The 22,765-nt window shown below is 41.6% G+C and overlaps 1 protein-coding gene and 1 long non-coding RNA gene across 2 annotated transcripts in view; one reads left to right on the top strand and one right to left on the bottom strand.

Moving 5' to 3' along the window:
* Positions 1 to 22,765, top strand: part of LOC147015947 (phosphoglycerate mutase 2-like) — a 44,364-nt gene that overhangs the window by 3,869 nt on the left and 17,730 nt on the right. Inside the window, exon 2 of the mRNA XM_085848611.1 lies at positions 193 to 373. Coding sequence (XP_085704737.1) covers positions 193 to 373 — 181 coding nt within the window. The remainder of the gene's footprint in view (positions 1 to 192; positions 374 to 22,765) is intronic.
* Positions 3,260 to 22,765, bottom strand: part of LOC147015948 (uncharacterized) — a 43,249-nt gene continuing 23,743 nt past the window's right edge. The window contains exons 2-3 of the long non-coding RNA XR_015049949.1: positions 11,369 to 11,586; positions 3,260 to 4,724 (exon numbers count right to left, since the gene is read on the bottom strand). This is a non-coding gene — a long non-coding RNA (uncharacterized LOC147015948). The remainder of the gene's footprint in view (positions 4,725 to 11,368; positions 11,587 to 22,765) is intronic.

Consider the following 22,765-nt stretch of genomic DNA (forward strand, 5'->3'; position numbering starts at 1 on the left):
TTTTTTTTTTTTCTGCCAGAGTTTATACTTTCAAATATTGTGTTTGCAGTCACAAAGCAATCTTAAAACCTGTCTTTCTTTTCTTGCAACAATCACAGGTGATTATTTACTTCTCTCCTGATCCAGTCATCCATGGAGATGATCGTTCCCATACGTTCAAGCAGTGGTAACACGTGAGGTGTGTGTTTGCAGGACCGTCGTTATGCCGATGTGAAGGCAAGCGAGATGCCGGCATGCGAGAGCCTCAAAGATACCATTGGACGAGCTCTTCCTTGCTGGAATAATGACATTGCCCCACTCATCAAAGCTGGCAAGCGTGTGCTGATTGCTGCACACGGCAACAGCCTGCGTGGAATCGTGAAGCACCTGGAAGGTGTGCGGTGTCCGGTTATTGTTTTGTGGGGTTCACGTTGCTAATTGTGATTGTGGCTTTTTAAATTATATTTTTTTTATACCTGTTTGACTTTATTTGGATGTAGTATAAGGGCTGCCAAAAGGGATTGCATTGCTGTTCACAAATAGATTGTGTCCACCAAGCAAACTGGAGCTATAAATTGCCATGGTGCAACTTGGGACGTTCATGAAAGGTCATCCTTGAGATTACCATCTAATGCTGCCCCTGCTTTAACCTCCAGTTTTGTAGCTTGTAATGAATAGTATTTTTTATTTTTTATTTTGACTTGAAAAAGCGGTCAAACGGATTTTGGAAACTATATATTGGCATAATGTCAGTTTGTTTAGTCTGTCAAGCTGTATGTTGAATGGAGCCTGATTGAAGCTGAAAGTATAATGTGCATGTCAGGTTTTGCACTAGTTGGGATAACATGGGAAGACTGAGGAGGGCAAATTGAAGGCTTAGGAGTAAGAAAGGTGGGAAGAGGAGGATTGGAGAGGTGAGAGAAGAGGCATGTGTGGAGCATGCAGAGGAGAGGTTGCAGGGGTTGGAACTTGCCTGCTCTTTGTGAATGAAGTCGTGAGATCTTTAACGCTTGCAGATGGGACACCCAGCTTAACATTTGTCGGAAGAGCGGCACACGCATTGATGTATCGCCATGCCTCAAACACCAAGGCAAACATTTGTACCTGGGCTGGGATTCAAACCCTGGCTCGAAGCTATCCAAATACCTCGTGGCTGTTCTGCTGAGTTATAACCAAGTCATTTTCCTTAAGTCATTTAATTACCTCTGCCACAAGTGGATGGAGGTTGTTTTCACTGTCTGTCGGCATTCCTTCTCCGCGAAGGAGTCATTCACTTCTGAGTTCCGATAAAATAAAAACTCACTTTCGATTCCTACCAATCCGTTTTTAGTCACCTTCATCTTGCGTATGGTGATGTTTGGTGGAATCTGAAGTTCGGTCAATTTGGCTGAATTATGCCGAGATTTCCATGACAATAAGTATTTTTTTTTGTTCCCCCCCTCCCCTCTTTAGTGTTTTCTTCTGTATTCACCCTATACATTCTCCCTTGCCCCCTCATTCTTCCCCACACCCTTTTTGTCCAAGTCTGCTTCAATCTTGGCCTTCGACTCTGCTGTTGGCGTTTCCCTCTCAACTGTTCCCTTTGTCTTGTGTACTCGTTGGTAGTAGTTCTTCCACGAGCCTCGACTGTGTGTTCAATTTCTTCCCCCCCCCCCAATTTATTTATTTTGAGGAGCGTGATCTGTCTCGCATCCAAACTCAAAATGAGTAATCACGCTCCTCAAAAATGATTGTTTGCTCTACCCCATTGGCGAAAGCATTAATGCCATAACTGCATCGACTGTTGCCATTCTGTCCTACATGTCACATTATTTTGAAATACAACCATCCCATTGCTGTGTACAGTATTCTACATTCAATTATCATAGGGTTGGAACAGTCCAAGATGGTCTGAAGTCATCAACATTATGCACCAACCACAAACTAAGGCAAGTATAAGGTCCAACGGAGTTTAAACTTGATCAGTCTTTTTTTCTTTTCTTTTTTTTTGTAACATTGTCGAGGCTCGTATGAGCGCTAACACAACACATTACGAGGGGTGGGAGAGGGATTGGGTGGGAAACATGGGGTATACAAGATGGATTAAAGGACTTTCAGGAAGGAAAGCAGGGAATTTGAGGGAGGTGGGTTTGGGGTGGATTAACGGTGGTAGAAAAGATCAAAGTTTTGCATGGGGGAAGATAAGAGGTGGTGGTGAACAGCTGTTTTGAAGGCCTGGAGTGAAGAATGGGATTGAGGAGAGTGTGGGAGATTATTCCAAAGGTGGGAAAAAAGCGGAATGAAAGGGTGAAAGCGAGCAGTGATTCGTGATTTTGGTAGTTTTTCCAGAAGGGGGTTGCTGGCAGACCTTGAGCACCCTGCGGAAATATGGGGGGGGGGGTTGGGACATATCGCAGACAGAGCAGGGTGGGGCGAGACTGGAGAGGAGATGGTAGAAGACAGAAAGAACACCGACATGCCTGTGGTGAGAGGGTGAGAGCCCCAAAGACTCAGCCTCATCGTGGGAGATACCAATGATCCTAAATGCCTTGGTTTCCACAGCGTGAAGCCGAAAAAGGTGAGAGGCAGCAGCACCAGCCCAGGCGGGAGAGCAATACTCCATCAGGCTGCGGTCGAAAGCTTTGTATGTGGTCAGGAGCTGTGGACGGAAGGTTGAATGAAAGGACTTCTTCCAGAGGATTGTTGAGAAAGTGGGTTGGTGGGGTCTCAACAGTCCTTTCGGAGAGAGAGAGAGACTTGTCAGGATTGAAAGACATGTTCCACGTGTTGGACCAGTTTGTGATTTTATCCATATCTGCAGAGAGTGAAGAAGCTGCTGGTTGCTGATCTGAGGGATGAGGTTGACCACAAAGAACAATTGGTCATTGATGTACCTTTTGACTTGCATGCTGTTCAGAGGCCAGGTCTTTCAACTCGTCATAAAACGAGGTCACCTGGTTGAAATCTTGATTATTGTTGTGGTTTCTCATCATGATTGTCTGCAAATGTAATTTAAATGCAAACCTTGTGTTCCACTTTCACAAATCCCATGTGACTTTTTCAAGAAAGACCAAAATGGGGAAAATAATAAATGAGAGTCCATAGAACTTGTTACCCTGCGCAGTGTTCAGGTATATACTTAAATTTAAATAAACTAATGATTTTAAAGATCGTTAAAAAAAAAAAAATTCCAGAAGTTTAGCACTATTGAAGCAGTTTTGTGCACCACTCAATGTAACATGTCCAAGTACTGTGAAATGGAAGTCCCAAACATCCCGAAACGTATTCGTGGGGGGGGGGGGGGGCAAGAGGACACCTTTTAGGATTTTCATGATGAGAAGGTACCAACTATTTTAATTCATTCTCTCGGTACCAAAGTACATGAAAATGCATGTTGCCATATTTGGAAGTGTGGCAGACGGCAGCCATGTTGGATTTCAAAATGGCCGATGTTTTGCCACTATTTTTCGCTTGGTTAGTTTCAATGAAAGTATTTTACCTCAATTTTGAAAGCAAAATGATAGGTTTTCATTGTTGTTAACACTTCAAAATCAATGCAAGTAATATTTTGTTCAAATTACATTCGATATCACCCATCCTGAAATTCAAAATGGCCACCAAAAAGTTACAAATTGCATTAAAATTTAAGGGCCATGGTCCGATCAACAGCTTCATCCTAACATTCACTGGCCCCCAGATTTAACCGACCGTGGTATAAATTGATATGAGAAGAAAGCTGCTATTCTCATTGACCCTGTGAAATTGTAGGGCTGCAAGATGTTTAGTTTGGATTTTGTCCACCAAAACTTGCTTACTGTTGGTCAACCAATTAGTTGAACCACAGTATTCTATGGGGCTTGCAAATGCACATTTTTAGCTCTCTTGTCAAAACGATTGAAATACCAGCATGAAACTTCACAGGTGGGGTAGAGGGTCAAAGTCATTCAATCAATGTGAAAACTGCATGTGATGAAATCAGACCATCCCCTTTAAATATTGTGGTAACAAGTGTTAGCTAAAAACGATACCTGACGGTATTTTTCTCAAACTTTTTTTTGCACAGCTCGACACTCACCTAAGCCACTGGTACTCGGATACTGAGAAGCACACCTTAGCTCGTATATAAAACGATAAACAGTCACTTCAATGGACTTAATTTGTAGACTTTAACTCTACAAGCTACAATATTTAAATATCCATTTCAGAGGATAACAAATTTATGAGATGCAGTATCATGTGCTCGCAGTACCAGTGCACACCCCACATACCCCAGACACAGCCACACCCACATCTACTATACACACCTTGCAACTGCATGTCCAACAAATGCAGTCTTAACCATGAAGAATGGAACTACATGAACTTGTTGCAAGTTTGCTACTTTCATAGCCATATTAAACATCATCATCACTGTTCTCTTCATTGTCAGAGTCAACTTCGGGGTTGGAAGGAGCATTGTCGCATAGTTCTTCCCCTTTGCAGCATGTACAAAATTCTGTGCAAAACAGTCCATTCTTTTTACACTTGCATTGGTGACTGGAACACCGGGTCCGACCACATCCGCATTTCACTATCTGTGACGGCATCTGGAGCTGAAGGCAAATGTGTCATCACTGGCATGAAAATTCCATCTACCAAGTTCCAGCCATAGTTCTCTGGGGATGGTATTTCAGGGAATGCAACCATGTGCATGTCGTACACTTCGCACCGGGTGGTTCAAAGCATCCACAGTAATCTAAAGGTTTGCTCCAAGGTGGGTCAGTTCACTAGAAAAAAAAATAACATAAATCCATAATGTGTATTGGGGTAGTGTTTGTGTCTGTGTGTGGTTATGTGAGTCGGTGATTGGAAGTATTTCTACATGTTAGCATACTGTGTTTTAATAGATATATTTTAATTGAAAAGTTATCCAGAGCATCCCATATGGCGTTCCGTAATTACCAATTCATTAGCATTGTTGACACTTTGTTGGCGTTGTTGACGTGTTTTAGAAAAATGCAATTTGTTTTGAATACTATTGAGGGAAGATATGTACAGACATTTTATTGGGTCGCCGAAATAGGTGACCCTTATTGTCAGTAATTGTCTTGTTTGGATGTTTGTTCGTTTGTCATCAGCATAATTGGTAGTAAACGTGGGTGGATTTTGACCAAACTCAGGTGGTAGGTACATCTTATGACCTAGTGCTTTTTAAATTGTGATGGTTACTAGGGACGCTTTGGTTCCCCAGCAACAACCAAAAAAAACCTTCAAAATCGGTACCGTTCATGCAAAATCAATTCCGAAAGCCATTATCCCACGTGGGGTTATGAAATGTGGCACGAATTATCTACAGGTGATGCTCTATCAAATATATTCTGGTTTTTGTGATATATGGAATACTTTAACCGCAACGCCCCCTACAATTAGGGTATGCGTGAAAATTGGCAAATTGAAGGCCCCCTTGCGACCAGGTGAGTGCATCGATACGAATGAAACTTTGCAGGTTCATGGTACTCAATGAGTACTACAAATTTGCCTCAGGACATATTGACCAATTTTGCTTAGGTCAGGGGTCAAAGGTCAATTGGTGCAAAAATCGATAATATGCGAGAGCTGGAGGTGCCTTCCTGCCAAATGCTCCTCATCCTCAGGTTATGGTCGGATGGTCATGAAAATTCACACATCGTTTGGAATACATTGTGCACAAACGATCGAGCCGGATTTTCGATTTAGATCTTTGTTCACCCACAGCACCCCCTCGAACTTTGGGGATTTCCGATTTCAAACCGCATTTTCGGTGCTTTTCATTCAAATGGATACCGAGTAGTTATTGGTAGATGGAACTGGATGAGATTTGAGATGCATAATCTTAAGGTGATTCCCTATCTGCAATATGAGATCCATTTTGCTCTATATCTTGTAGTTTCCATGCTCTGTGACCCATCGCCGCCTACTGGCTTGTGTTTATACATTTCAGTCTATTGTTACAACTTTGCCAATGATTATAATGGATGATGTAGGCCTATGAGTGGTAAGCTTTCCACATTAATTAATTAGCTTATTATAAAAGCCTTTCTTTAAACTTTTTTTTGCTGATATATTTTCAAAGCTTTCTGGACATGTAAGCACAATTAAAAACAAGTACTGTAACTTAAACTGACCTTAAGGCCCGGTCACACATTGACGTTTTAGCCAACGTATGCCGATTTTTGAATTTTTTTTTCTAAAACGCTGGCACACGTTGAATACGTTATGGGTAAGTTTTGATAACATTGAGAGCACGCTGAAAAACACTGCCATACGTCGTTGTACGCTAGCTTTAAACATTGTACTTTTTGGTTTTTCTCAAATTTTTTTCATGCTTGAAATTTCACGACGTATGCCGGCGTATGACTCGCACGTTCCGCTACGCTGGCCACAAGTTGTATGCACGGTCTGCGATCGTTGACAGACGTCAACACATGCTACTTGTAAGTTAATCATAAGTAGAGACATGCCGAGGTAATGTTTAGCGTACCCGAAACTTATTTCTAACCTATGATTAACGTGTTGTTGCCACACATCGACAGACGTTACTTTTAAGTTACTCATAGGCTGAAAGACGTCGGTATAATGGATCGTCCTTGCGTCAGCGTCCACGGCCACGGCCAGGACACTTATTTGCAGCATTCTTCAAACTTTTCTTCGGCATGACGAGGATGTTCACACTTCGATGTCTAGCTTGGCTATGATTCCAATTGTCCATCGGCAGCGTCTATTTAAAATAGTCGAGTTTGAGCGTTTTAACACGTTCAGAAGAAACGCTTCAAATTTCAAAACCCCAGCGTCAAAAAACAAAGGCGAGTGACAGCAATTTAAATCGTTCATTGTAAACAATGAAAATAGCTGAGTGGTACCGTGTAAAAAGAAAAAAATCCAATTGTTGAGCGCAAGCGTCTACTTCCAATAGTGGAGATGCAGCCATTTAAATCGTTGAGTGGCAGCCTATGAATAGCAAACCCCACGTCACCGGCAAAGATAAACTGCCGCACGATATGGATAAGTTGGGCATAGTTTGTGAACGCCGGTTACACGATAATTATTCGTTGGTATACCGTATCTATAAGTAATCAAAGCGCTCTATGCACATTATTAGTTCATTGTGCATTTGTCCAACCCATTATGAATAGACCTAAATCGTAAAAACGAGCTATTGCTCATTGTTGAAAAAGCCCCATAAAAAAATTAGCCGCGAAGAACTTCAAACAATGGTGAAAAGATGTCTCCTACACGCGGACGCAAGGACGATCCATCATAACCCACACCCTCCCCCTCACACTCACCTACTACTGCCAACATGAACAAACTACTACTGATACTGATACTGTTACTGCTGACATGGACATCGACTCAAAAAGGACTCAAACACTGTTGGGTTCCCCTTTTATGAGCAGCATTTTTATATACCAATTCCCAAAACCGCTGGGAACACGTCTTTATATGGCAGTTGTAAGCTAGAAACACGTTGTTGTTTTTTTTTTTTGTCGACCGGAAGACGTCATTGGAATACGTCTACATACGTCGATGTGTGTTGGGACTATGTAAAGAATTGGTTCAAAGCACGTCAAACATAAGTTAGAAATAAGTTTCGCGTAAAAAAGGCATTACCGCGACGTGTTTCGACTTATGAGTAGCTTATAAGTAGCCTTTGTGGACGTGTGTAAGCGTCCACATATCGTGTGTAAAACTTATCCACATCGCATGCGGAACGTGTCATACGCCGAGTACGTCCAAAAATTTTGAACATGTCTAAAATTTCTTGACTTGATCTACTTACTACGACGTATGATGGCGTACTTTAGCGTTCTACTCACGTATACCAAACTTACTCATACCGTATTTGACGTGCCCCAACGTTTTTGGACACATTTTTCTTCGGTCGGCATGTGCTGGCAAGATCGCCAAGGTGTGACCGCGATGTTGTCACTTCCATTTCTACGGCAGTTATGATTCGAATCGTTGTGCGTCAGCCTTTTAATAGGCTACGTCACGACATCGTTCGGCGATGCGTGCAATGCGCTATGCCTATGTTAGACTATCGTTGGGCATCGGTTGTGTAGGCCGACAACAGGTTCAGCATTCGTTGGTACAAGTTATCTATAACACAACGAAACGTTCTGTGTCCGTTACCAATGTGTTATACATCAGACCAAGTCGCTATGAATACGTCCGAATCTTTTAAAAAAAACATCAAAAGTTCAACGTAAGCCAGCGTTTTACATACATTTTAATACGTTGCCATCGCTGGCTAAAACGTCAAGGTGTGACCGGGCCTTAAGTAACATTATATGCTTTGATCACTTTGCATGACAATACAGCAGAAACTTCTGTCCAATGCCATGTGCTTATGGGTGTCATCGAGGCAGCAGGTAACCCAGATGCTGCCCTCTATAGCTAATTATTTGTTACGGATCCTCAAAAGGGCCAATTTATTTAATATATTATTGTCTGTTAGAAGTGGCATCCCAAAGTTTCTCAAACGTAAGAAAAAAAATACTCCATTTCAATGGATTTAGAAGAATATTTAAATAAATAAACAGCTCATTTCAAATGGTGGCAATTTTGAAATTCAAAATTACGTTATTTTAAATATGCATACAATAAATCATAATGTCTCTCCTATTCATGTTCACTCATATTATGGGATAAAATTTTGATATTATTTTTAAAATATGAGCAATAATTGTATTCATTGAAGAAAAAAGCATGATCATGGCAACCATTTTGGAATTCACAATGGCTGCCATTTTATAGCTCCAAAATTGGCAACATCAATTTTCCTGTTCCAAGACATATGTAGAACATATCTAAATAGGTGGCAACGTCTCATCATGCAAGTCCTTCGGGCCCATTGTCGCGGACCACTTGCCCCCCCCCCCATGATATCGTGTGCTTTCGATACGGTCTGGTGCCCTGCCCTGCTCACCAAATTCTTTTCCGATGGTATCCAAGGCAATCTCCACTCATGGCTCTCAGACTTGCTCTCCTGTCGCAGCCAATGTGTGGCCCTAAATGGAGTTCTCGCATCCCCTCTTCCTGTCCAGGCTGGAGTTACTCAAGGTAGCGTTCTGGGCCCTGTTCTTTTTCCGGTTTTCATCAATGATCTCTCCGACTCTCTCTGGAAAATCCTCTCTCTCTTTGCTGATGACTCCACCCTCTGCCATACCATCTCTCATCCCTCAGATCGGCAAGCAGTGGCCTCTTCACTCTCTGCAGATCTGGATAAAATGACAAGCTGGTCCAACATGTAAAACATGTCTTTCAATCCTGACAAATTTCAGTCTCACTTTCTTTGTTCTGTCTGGAACCCCTCCCCCCTCCCCACCCCATCTACTTTCTCAACAATCCTCATGAAGTCCTTTCATTCAAGCTTCTTGGTCTCACTAGCTGCCATGATCTTTCCTGGGAAAGCCATATTTCCAAGCTGGCCTCCAAAACCAGTCACTGACTTTGCATGTTACATCGTGCAATGTCCTTCCTTGGTGCCCCTGTTCACATACAGATATTTCATCTGCAGCCTGATGGAGTACTGCTCTCTCCTCTGGGCTGGTGCTCCTTTTTCTTTTCTTTTTTTTTGTGCTCTCCAGGTTGGAAGAGCACAATGAAAACCTTTGGTTTTCTTTTTGGTATGTTTTATGGTTGTCCATGAAATGTTTCTGTTTATGTTGATATTGAAGTTTTGTAGTACCAAGCATCTTAAGAATTTTTTAAGTGATTCTTTGCTATTGAGATGGGGCCAAAAATGATATATAGAATGATATCTCAAAAAGTTGTGGACGGATTTGGATTAAACTTGGTGGACACGTTGGGTGTGTGACGAGGAAGAATGGCTTCAACTTTGTTGAAGATCCGATTCCAGATCCGGATATGAGAATTATTTTGATTTTTTTTGAAGTTGTTCTTCACCATTGAGAGTGCCAAAAACAGTTGTCCTGTGTCGCATGATATTTCAAAAATGTATTCGGCCTGATATGTTCTTGTGGATCAGGCATTGCGTGGCAGAGGTATGCGCTCTTCTGAGTGCCCTTCTAGTCGTTCTTAAACTGACGCTCTTTCTTTGTGCACGTTGCTTTTTCCTTTGACATTCTTTCAAAAACTAAGATTCCTGTTTGGAATGATTTTCAATTTTCTTTGACTCTGACAGGCAGGAGTAAAAAAATAAAAATAAAAAAATTTCTCCTTTCTGTGCATGTGTGATTGGGACTAATTGAAAGTATGGAAAAATTGCAGGTTTGTAGTTTTCAAAATATAACAGATTGAAATCAAGTTGCTCCTCTATCATCGGTCTTGGTTGTGGTTGGGTGCCATGATTATAATTGTTCTCCGACCTGAGATGAACGCCGTGACGTCACCGACGCAAGTCATGTCTCCGGCTATCTTGAAGAGCTAATTGCACAGAAGTAATTTCAGATGCTTTAGAGATCTGATAATTATGAATCTTTTTAGAATGCAATAAGTCCATCTTGCACCAAGTCACGATCAACACTGTCTAAATTGTTTTTTTTTTTTTTGAAAGCTTACAAAGCTGAGATGCTCTGAGTAAGGGTAAATATTTGGTTGATTCATGATCTGCCAGGGCAAATTCCTGCTTGTTCCTCTTGCAGTCCATCAGCTGCTTTTGTGACTGTTAAAGATTATAACAGCAACTCCTTTTTGCTTCACTGACTTGGTTGACAATTATGACACTAACCCTTTCTCAGCACAGAGTAATGTAATTCTGCTGTAGTTATTTCAATTTTTGAGGTCTCCTTCCTTGGGAAGCTTTACGATGGTCTATCTAGACTCAGGTGCTGGTCAATTCATAATATTGTTACAGCCATGGGAATCGAGTGTATTATGAGGGGGTTAATCCTTATTTGTCCTTGGACGAACCAGATCTGTGGTGTAGTGGGTTGCTTAACAACCACTAACACCAATCAATTAACCACAAGTTCCAGTGTCCACCGTCTAATTTGCTGTGTAACTAGAGGTCATGTGGTCTCCTGACCAGGGAACACGCCCCTGGCGATGCACCAATCTTGTCTTGATTGGGTCTTAAGAAAGGCGGCCGAGCGTTTACCGCTGGTGCACGCTGACTATGACAGGTTTATTAGTTTGGGAATTACCTCCCAGTCTATCTAGGTTTGGCCAATGCTGGATCAATGGAAGGAAAGGACAAGCATGGACAGGTTGAAACTTCAACAAGGAAGTTATTATTAAGAAAAATAGATAAACAGAACTTTTTGTTTCCTTGTAGTGTAGATAGATGAATTCAAATCGATCAAAATAATCTCAAGCATTTTCGAAAAATAGAGTAGATGCTTATCACTATGCCTTACTTGACAATTAAACATCAGACAAGGGTACCCAGCAAATCGCTCACAGGAAAAGAAATCCGGTCTCAGCTTACCAAGGCAGAAGTCGTCGTGCATCCAATAAAACAACCCAAAATGTGTGAGCGTGCCTTGGTCTGCCGCCAGCGCCCTGCCTCGCCGTGCACCCACCCGCAAACAGGCTCGAACACCAATCGACGTTACGTCGTCACCCTCAGGAATGCCAATAATCGGGTACCGGGCAGAACCAGCAGGAATGGCAAGGAGCTGTAACCAGTGGTTCAAGCCAATGTTTCTGGAAGGGGAATAGAATGAGTCTACATTGGGCTAACGGCTGTCTCTCGCGTGAACGAATGGTGAATATCGCTCATGCAGAAATGAAAACTAACATAAAATCATGTCATAAAGAGTTTATCCCAAAAGAAAGGCAATATTCTGTACCCTTCTCCAATGCATCACAGTTGGAATCTCACCAGACAAGGGGATGGGTTTATTCTGAACATGCCTTTGGAAATAACTGTCTGAGGAATGGGATGGGATGTTGTGTGCATTCGTTGGATCTGATTCTGAAATCCATCACTATTTTGAAAATGTTCTATCCATCTGTTTTGACAATGGTGTATTTCCATTTGGCTTGAAGGACCATCATTGAAGGATTTGGTCCCATGCAACTTTTATTATTTTAGGCAAATCACTCGTATTGCTTCACCACTGATTCTGCCTCTGAATACTGTTCTCCTTGTGGGCTGATACGTTGACAACTTCGTCCAACAATCTGTAGTTCTTGTTTGATGCTGTCTGCACTTTATTATTGGACTGTCAAAATACATTCTGAATTTTTTTTTTTAAACTGGGAAAAGGGGGGCTGGGTCTCCATTGCAGGTGGGCTTCATTTTATTTATTTTTGCTGTCGATGAGCTTGTGATGCTTAAATTGAGGCCTAACCATTTCATCCAATTTGAGTGTAGGATTTGTCTCTTGCTTTGTCATTTCTTGTCTTGTATTAAACTAGTGCGGGCCCGTAGGTGCGTGCCAGTATGTGCAGCCTCTCTCTCAAACCTCAAAGGCACATCCGCGGGTCCCCAGCAATATTCCTGGCAAGTTTCAATCGTGCAATATAAACATTAATTGTGATGTCATTCGTGATGTAATGGCACAGTGTCCTGTCATTGGTCAACAGATAAATGGCCGTAACTTGGGAACCGCTCGTCCGATTAATATCAAACCTTGAAAAGCACATCCGCGGGGCCCCGGCAATATTCCTGGCAAGTTTCAATCAGATTGGACCGTCGATCGTGCAAAGAAAAACAAACATTAATTGTGATGTCATTCATGACGTCATAGCACCGTGTCTTGTCATTGGTCGACAGATAAATGGCCGTAAGTTGGGAACCGCTCGTCTGATTGATATCAAACCTCAAAGGCACAGCCGTGGGTCCCCGGCAATATTCCTGGCAAGCTTCAATGAGATCGGACCGGCGGTCAGACACACAGATTGCTGGAATTATAGATAGATACAGGTATCCACCACTTAATGAAGGGGTTACATATAGCTTTCCCTCCTTCGTTATGTGGGAGCTTATTTTCCATTATTTATTGTGGGACAATTGCACTTCGTTTCCGAACCAAAATTTTTCGGTCTTCAAGCAAAGCCATTTGCTTGGTATAACAATTGTTTAAGTTGCAAGTGACATATTATTGCCATTTACCGCATAATAAATTTAATTTGGTTGTAACACTTGTCAAAACTCTCATTTCTATACGAGAAAGCCACGGGGTGTTTTTTATTTTTTTTTGAACCCTTTTATTCTGAAAATGATTATTTGCAAGCCCTCTGAATTGTTAATTGGCAGGAAAACGTATCACCACAAACGATGACGTGCAATGACCAGATGCTGTGATGGGGACGGTTCCTTTGTTGTGGCACACCTTTGCTGTTGACTTTTTTGTGGGAGATGCGTAGCTATATTGCTTTTGATGTATTTTAAGGCAATCTGTTTTTTTTTTTTTTTTTTTTTTTTTTTCCTTCAACTGAATCCTCAAAATTGCTGAGCCATTGATGGACAGACCAATGTCATTTTCCACAGAACTGGATTTTTTTCAGATGCTGGTGTGTTCAATGGAACTCTGGAAGGCTTGTCAAAGGAATCCATCAATTGCTTATTCCATGGTCAGCCACTGGAAGAGGTTCAGCGTCTTCAAGATGTAAGACTCAACGTCAGCCATGAACTCTTCTGGGCGACCCCATGTATCATGAAGTTGGCCTCCAGACTGGGCATTCTGTCATTCCTTGAAGTCAGAACTGGTCAGCCTACGAGACCTTTTGTCCTTCGCTCAATGGAGTACTGCTCTTCCCCATGGGGCAGCACCCCATCGTTACATCTGTCACCTGGAATCTGTGGCATCTTGAGCTTTCATCATTTGTGGCATCTCCCACAATGAGGTCAAAGCACAAGATATGTTGCTCTTGCATCGTAGTCAGATCAGTGTTCTATGCCATCACTGACATGATTTTTACTGAACAGCTTTGCTTTCCCTCTACTCTCTGGTCTGGTCAGGTGGGTGTGGGAGCATGCACCGGAGCAGCATGTCGCTGCGTCCACTTTCCACCAATACTCCAGGGACCTCCATCTGGCCATCTCCAGGCAAATGCCTGGCCCATCCCCATCTTGAGATGCCAATCAACCTGCTGCAACCACGAGGCACATGGTTGGCCCATTTGCTCCCTCGCTGAGAATCTCATGAGTAGGATCAGCATCAGGAAAACGACCCACATGTCCATGCAGCTGCAGCTGATGCTCACGGACTATTCAGGCAACAAATCTCATCTGTCTCTCAGGAACCGCTCGTTGGACACAGTCTGACCAGCAATAGTCAAGGATTCTCCGATGACACCTGGTACCGAAAGATTTAAGTCTCCATCACAGATCCTTTGTTTGAGACCAAGACTGGAGCACCAAGGACTTAAAGGCTTGGACTTTGGTCCTGCATAAGTAGTGACAGCACCATACCCCATGATTCAGTCAATCCATGACTTCCCAGGCCTGATCCAGATGTCTATCGACCTCTGGCTTACAACATGCAGACATGACTATCACTGTCAAGGTAAGTGAATCTCTCCATGACCTCAACATTCTGACCACAAACTGGTACAGCCAAGATAGCCACATCCAATATGTCACTGAAAGCCTGGATCTAGGTTTTGACCCAGGAAACTTGTAATCCCAGTGACTCTGACTCCTTATTCAAAACCTCGAGGGTCCCCATAAGGATATTCAGCATCTCTGCAAAGTTGACTGCATCATCTATGAAACATCGGCCAGAGAGCTTGACATCTTTCTGACATCCTCCCCAGAATCCAGTCCACAAGTGCTGAAAAGTGTGGGGGCAAGTCCCCACCCCTGACAAACTCTCGTCACAACTGGAAATGAGTTGGAACCACCATGCCTCACACCTCACAACACTCTCAGTACCAAATTATAGTTCAGAAATCAGATTGATCCGTTTTGGTGATCAGTTGGTTTTTGGCACACCACGAAGACTGAGAATCCTCCAGAGGGTATCCCCAATTCACTCATTCAAACACTTGTGGAGATAAACATAGGCTGCGAGCAGCCCCTGCGAAAATTCTCATCTCTGTTCGGTGAGGACCCGAAGAGCAAGGATATGGTAAGTCGTTGACGTCTTTGGTGTAAAGCCTGAGTGCTGGTGCTCAGCAGATGGTGGTGAACCCGATCAAAAATTATCCAAGGAAAGACCTTGCCTGGCACTGATGGCAGCGTCATCCCTTGGTGGCTGTTGCATTCCTGGCGATCACCCTTCCCTTTCCAGAGAGGGACAACAAGACCCCTCTTCATCAGGATGATGCCTGTGTTCCAAACACAGCACATAACTGCATGCAATGATATGAGCACAGCATTTCCAACAGCTTTGAAGCTCAGCATGACCTGACCTGAAATGCAAATCCTGCCACCAACCTCCTAACAAAAGGTGATGTAACTGCAGGAAGACTTCCACAAACAGCTGGGCACCAGATATGGATGGCTGTTGTCTCAGAAGGAGCTCCTCTACCCTTTGACAGGGTTTGTTTTTAATCCTGCTCGGTGTCCATTTCCATACACCCTCCTCACCAGAAAACTTGGTGGGGGAGACGGTTTAGTTGCCAACAACCCGACCATGCCTGGTGTTTGCTTAATGGTTTGGGTGGTGGGCTTGTGATCCTTGGGTCATGAGTTCAAATCCCACTCTGCCGTTGAAGTAATACCATGTGGGGTTGACTCAGCCTGTCATCCTTCCGAGGTTGGCAAAATGAGTGCCAGCTTGCTGGTATCCTGCGTCGGAGTGGCGACTCATCCAGGATTGTGCCCAACAGCCCAGGATACTGCTTTGGCAACACGACGCTCTGTCCAGTCCGAATAGAATGTAACCTGACCATGAAACTGATTAGTACAAGTTTACATGGTACTTTTAGCAAGTTAGATATGATCTGATGTGACAATAACTCTGGTACTTGCCATAAACTCGATGTCTGGCTTGTTGCACACAGTTCTTTTTTTAGCCACAGCTCACGTAGCGAACGCTGGTTCTAAGAGAGCTCCGCGTTGTTCTTGTTAGGGCTTCAAGCAAGTGCTGAAGCCCTATTGAATTCGTTAGTATTATTATTATTAGGGTATCCAGTCAAATGGACTGGATAACCTATTGTTTTTCTTCTGTTTATTATTATTATTATTAGGGTACCCTGTGAGTACAGGGTACCCTATTGTTTTCCTTCTGTTTATTAGGGTATCCAGTCAAATGGACTGGATAACCTATTGTTTTTCTTCTGTTTATTAGGGTACCCTGTCAGTACAGGGTACCCTATTGTTTTTCTTATGTTTATTTATTATTATTATTTTTCCGCCGGCATTTTGCGGCCTGTTTTCGCTTTAAAAATCATTTTCTCAGGAACGCAAAGTCCGATCGACACGAAATTTTCACCGTCGTATGTATCTTTTTTGATAGCACAATCACGTTATAATTATGACGTCATTGGTCACGTGGTGCGGGCGCCATCTTGAAAAAAACGATAAACTTTGGACCTCTGTATCTCGGAAACCGTGCAATGGAAAATTTTTTCGTTTAATACATTTTACAAAACTGACTATGGGGAATACATGTGATTTTTCGTGACGTCATAGGTGAAGCGATATACCGGTGAAAATTCGTCAAGTAGAACGCCATATAGGAAAAATCTGAAAAATTTTGAGCGTCATCTACGACAAAATTCATCGTCAAAAATGTTATTATTGACGTCATCGATGACGTAATTCGGCCGCCATCTTGTTTTTTAGTGTTTTTTAAAAAAAAATCTTCTTCTCCAGAACGGCTGTGCAGATTGGGGCGAAACTTTACAGATACATTCCCCTTGAGGTCCTCTTTCAAGTTTGTTAATTTGTTGTTGATACGTCACATGGTTTGGCGGCCATCTTGAAAAAACCTTAAAACCTTCAAACATCTTCTTCTCCAGAAGCGCTGGTCCAATGAAGGCGAGATTTCAGAACTATATTCGTGACATGTATGCGATGCAAGTTTGTTAATTTCAAAGTGATAGGTCACATGGTTTGGCCGCCATGTTGGATTTAAGAAAAATATTAAATAATGTTTTCTCTGGTATTTCATAAGCCATCAAAGCGAAAATTTGCAAGTGCCTTCCTCCCTCAAGTCTGCATATATGGTAAAAAAATTTTACCTCAGAAGTCACATGGTTTGGCGGCCATCTTGGATAGAAAAATAGACTTTATCCGATTTACACGAAACTTCACACACTTGTTCGGGTCGACGATGGAAAGCAGAATTTAAATTTATGATATCATAGGTCACAAGGTTCGGCAGCCATCTTGGATTGAAAATGAATAAATTTTAAAAATCTTCTTCTCCAGAAGGGCAAGACAGATGAAGACGAAACTTCACACATATATTCCCCATGAGGTCCTTTCTCAAGTTTGTTAATTTGTTCTTGATCGGTCACATGGTTCGGCGGCCATCTTGAAAAAACCCTAAAACCTTCAAACATCTTCTTCTCCAGAAGCGCTGGTCGGATGAAGGCGAGATTTCAGAACTATATTCGGGACACGTAGGCGATATAAGTTTGTTAATTTCGAATTGATACGTTAGACGGTTTGGCCGCCATCTTGGATTTAAGAAAAATATTAAATAATGTTTTCTCTGGAACCGCTGAACCAAACGAATCGAAAATTTCTAATTATCATCTACCATCGTGTATGCACGCATGGTAAAAATTATGACATCACACGTCACATGGTTTGGCGGCCATCTTGGATAGAAAAACGCACCTTTACCGATTAACACGAAACTTTACAAACGTGTTCCAATACCCAGTTGGAAGCAGAATATAAATTTCTGATGTCATAGGTCACATGGTTCGTCAGCCATCTTGGATTGAAAATGAATAAATTTTAAAAATCTTCTTCTCCAGAAAGGCAAGACAGATTAAGCCGAAACTTCACACATATATTCCCCATGACGTCCTTTCTCAAGTTTGTTAATTTGTTCTTGATTGGTCACATGGTTTGGCGGCCATCTTGAATTTACCTTAAAACCTTCAAACATCTTCTTCTCCAGAACACCTAATCTGATCAAGGGGAAACTTCACACCCCTATTGCACATGAGTAGGGAATACAAGTTTGTTAATTTCTAATTGATAGGTCACATGGTTTGGCAGCCATGTTGAATTTAAGAAAAATATTAAATAATGTTTTCTCTGGAACTGCTTAACCTATCGAAGCGAAAATTTGCGTCTGTCATCCTCCATGATATCTGCATACATGGTAAAAATTATGAGGTCACAAGTCACATGGTTTGGCGGCCATCTTGAATTTACCTTAAAACCTTCAAACATCTTCTTCTCCAGAACACCTGATCTGATCAAGGGGAAACTTCACACCCCTATTGCACATGAGTAGGGAATACAAGTTTGTTAATTTCTAATTGATAGGTCACATGGTTTGGCAGCCATGTTGAATTTAAGAAAAATATTAAATAATGTTTTCTCTGGAACTGCTTAACCTATCGAAGCGAAAATTTGCGGCTGTCATCCTCCATGATATCTGCATACATGGTAAAAATTATGAGGTCACAAGTCACATGGTTTGGCCGCCATCTTAGATTGAAGGATAAATATTAATTCATGTTTACTCTGGAACCACTACGTCTATATATGCGAAACTTCATATTTATAATTTAGGCTACATGTGAAACAAAAGTTTAAAATTTAAACCTGATCGGCCGTGTGGTTTGGCAGCCAGAATTATTTAATTATTTGAATCTGGTCGCCAGTAATAAGGAAATTGAACGCTTTGTGCTGCCCGGTTCGTAACTCGTCTGTTCCGCGCCGTCTCGAAGCAGGCCTGTGTTTTTATCACCATTAAATAATGTTTTCTCTGGCACCGCTTATCCGATAAATGCGAAACTTTGCGACTATGATTTAAGTCTCACGTTGTGTCAGTTGTGTCAAAGGCGGACGGACTGGGTACCCGGTCATCACTGCCAGCAGTTATAAAGTGGCAGTTCTAGTTATTATTATTAGGGTACCCTGTGAGTACAGGGTACCCTATTGTTTTTCTTCTGTTTATTATTACGCATTATTATTATTATTCTTCCGCCGGCATTTTGCACCCTTTTTCGCTTTAAAAATCATTTTCTCTGGAACACTAAGTCCGATCGACAGGAAATTTTCACCATAGTATGTATCTTTTTTGATAGCACAATCACGTTATAATTATGACGTCATTGGTCACGTGGTACGGTCGCCATCTTGAAAAAAGCGATAAACTTTGGACATCTGTATCTCGGAAACCGTGCAATGGAAAAAATTTTCGTTTGATACATTTTACTAAGCTCCCTATGGGGAACACGTGTGATTTTTCGTGACGTCATAGGTGAAGCGATATACCGGTGAAAATTCGTCAAGTAGAACGCCATATGGGAAAAATCTGAAAAATTCTGAGCATCATCTACGCCAAAAATCACTGACGAAAATGTTTTTTGACGTCATCGATGACGTAATTCGGCCGCCATCTTGTTTTTTAGTGTTTTTTTTTTTTTAAATCTTCTTCTCCAGAACGGCTATGCAGATTAAGGCGAAACTTTACACGCACATTCCCCTGAGGTCCTCTTTCAAGTTTGTTAATTTGTTGTTGATACGTCACATGGTTTGGCGGCCATCTTGAAAAACCCTAAAACCTTCAAACATCTTCTTCTCCAGAAGCGCTGGTCCAATGAAGGCGAGATTTCAGAACTATATTCGTGACATGTATGCGATGCAAGTTTGTTAATTTCAAAGTGATAGGTCACATGGTTTGGCCGCCATGTTGGATTTAAGAAAAATATTAAATAAAGTTTTCTCTGGTATTTCATAAGCCATCGAAGCGAAAATTTGCAAGTGCCTTCCTCGCTCAAGTCTGCATACATGGTAAAAAATTTTACCTCAGAAGTCACATGGTTTGGCGGCCATCTTGGATAGAAAAATAGACTTTATCCGATTTACACAAAACTTCACACACTTGTTCGGGTCGACGATGGAAAGCAGAATTTAAATTCATGATATCCTCGGTCACAAGGTTCGGCAGCCATCTTGGATTGAAAATGAATAAATTTTAAAAATCTTCTTCTCCAGAAGGGCAAGACAGATGAAGACGAAACTTCACAGATATATTCCCCATGAGGTCCTTTCTCAAGTTTGTTAATTTGTTTTTGATCGGTCACATGGTTTGGCGGCCATCTTGAAAAAACCCGAAAACCTTCAAACATCTTCTTCTCCAGAAGCGTTGGCCCAATGAAGGGGAGATTTCAGAACTATATTCGGGACAGGAAGGCGATATAAGTTTGTTAATTTCGAATTGATAAGTCACATGGTTTGGCCGCCATCTTGGATTTCAGAAAAATATTAAATAATGTTTTCTCTGGAACCGCTTAACCAAACGAATCGAAAATTTGTAATTATCATCTAGCAGGCAGTGTGCACGCTTGGTAAAAATTATGATGTCACACGTCACATGGTTTGGCGGCCATCTTGGATTGAAAAACGCACCTTTACCGATTAACACGAAACTTCACGTACGTGTTCCAATACCCAGTTGGAAGCAGAATATACATTTCTGATGTCATAGGTCACATGGTTCGTCAGCCATCTTGGATTGAAAAACAATATCTTCAAACGTCTTTTTCTCTGAAACGGCTGAACAGATCCAGGCGAAACTCCACCACTATGACCGCCTCTCCATGACGAATAAAAAGTTCCCACCCCCTTTTGAGGTACGATGCAACGTTTGGCAGCCATATTGGATTGAAGGAAAAATATTAATTAATGTTTACTCTGGAACTACTGCATCAATAAATGTGAAACATCAAGTTTATGGTGGAACGCTCATGCGGAATGAGGGTTTGAAATTTCAACGCGATCGGGCCCAGGGTTTGGCAGCCATGTTGGTTTTAAGAAAAATATTAAATAATGTTTTCTCTGGAACTGCTTAACCTGGAGAAGCGAAAATTTGCAGTTATCATCCACCATCGTGTTTGCACACGTGGTGCAAATTATGACATCACAAGTCACATGGTTTGGCCGCCATCTTGGATTGAAGGATAAATATTAATTAATGTTTACTCTGGAACCGCTGCCTCTATATATGCGAAACTTCAGATTTATAATTCAGGTGACATGCGAAATAAAAGTTTAAAATTTCAACCTGATCGGTCACGCGGTTTGGGAGCCAGAATTATTTAATTATTTGAATCTGGAAGCCAGTAATAACGAAATTGAATGCTTTGTGCTGCCCGGTTCGTAACTCATCTGTTCCGTGCCGTCTCGAAGCAGGCCTGTGTTTGTATCACTATTAAATAATGTTTTCTCTGGCACCGCTTATCCTTTCAATGCAAAACTTTGCGACTGTCATCTGCAGAAAGTCCCATGTTGTATCAAAGGCCGACACGTCTGGGTACCCGGTCATCACTGCCAGCAGTTATAAAGTGGCAGTTCTAGTTATTATTATTATTATTATTTTTCTTCCGCCGTAAATTTGCAAAATTTCCAGTTTTTTTTCGCTTTAAATGCCATTTTCTCAGAAATGGTAAGACCAATCGACACAAAATTTTCACCAGATATGTATCTTTTTTGATAGCATACATAATTGATAATTATGACGTCATAGGTCACGTGATACGGGCGCCATCTTGAAAAAACAGATCAACTTTGGACCTCTGTATCTCGGAAACCTTCTAGTGTAAAAAAATTTCGCTTGATACATTTGAACAAGCTCCCTCTCGGGTATACGTGTGATTTTTCGTGACGTCATCAGTGAAGAGGTATCCCAGTAAAAATTCGTCAAGTAGAACGCCACATGGCAAAAATTTGAAATTTCTTGAGCATCATCTACACAAAAATTCATCGTAGAAAAAAAATATTTTGACGTCATCAGTGACGTAATTCGGCCGCCATCTTGTTTTTTTGTGTTTTTTTTTTAAAAAATCTTCTTCTCCAGAACGGCTGTGCAGATTGAGGCGAAACTTTACAGGCACATTCCCCCTGAGGTCCTCTTTCAAGTTTGTTAATTTGTTGTTCATACGTCACATGGTTTGGCGGCCATCTTGAAAAAACCTTAAAACCTTCAAACATCTTCTCCAGAAGCGCTGGTCCAATGAAGGCGAGATTTCAGAACTATATTCGTGACATGTATGCGATGCAAGTTTGTTAATTTCAAAGTGATACGTCACATGGTTTGGCCGCCATGTTGGATTTAAGAAAAATATTAAATAATGTTTTCTCTGGTATTTCATAAGCCATCAAAGCGAAAATTTGCAAGTGCCTTCCTCCCTCAAGTCTGCATACATGGTAAAAAAATTTTACCTCAGAAGTCACATGGTTTGGCGGCCATCTTGGATAGAAAAATCGACTTTATCCGATTTACACGAAACTTCACACACTTGTTCGGGTCGACGATGGAAAGCAGAATTTAAATTTATGATATCATAGGTCACAAGGTTCGGCAGCCATCTTGGATTGAAAATGAATAAATTTTAAAAATCTTCTTCTCCAGAAGGGCAAGACAGATGAAGACGAAACTTCACACATATATTCCCCATGAGGTCCTTTCTCAAGTTTGTTAATTTGTTCTTGATCGGTCACATGGTTCGGCGGCCATCTTGAAAAAACCCTAAAACCTTCAAACATCTTCTTCTCCAGAAGCGCTGGTCGGATGAAGGGGAGATTTCAGAACTATATTCGGGACACGTAGGCGATATAAGTTTGTTAATTTCGAATTGATACGTTAGACGGTTTGGCCGCCATCTTGGATTTAAGAAAATATTAAATAATGTTTTCTCTGGAACCGCTGAACCAAACGAATCGAAAATTTGTAATTATCATCTACCATCGTGTATGCACGCATGGTAAAAATTATGACATCACACGTCACATGGT

This window comes from Eptatretus burgeri, chromosome 12 (assembly GCF_056783735.1).
Source record: "Eptatretus burgeri isolate ZD-2024b chromosome 12, Ebu_testis_v1, whole genome shotgun sequence".
NCBI lineage: Eukaryota > Metazoa > Chordata > Myxini > Myxiniformes > Myxinidae > Eptatretus > Eptatretus burgeri.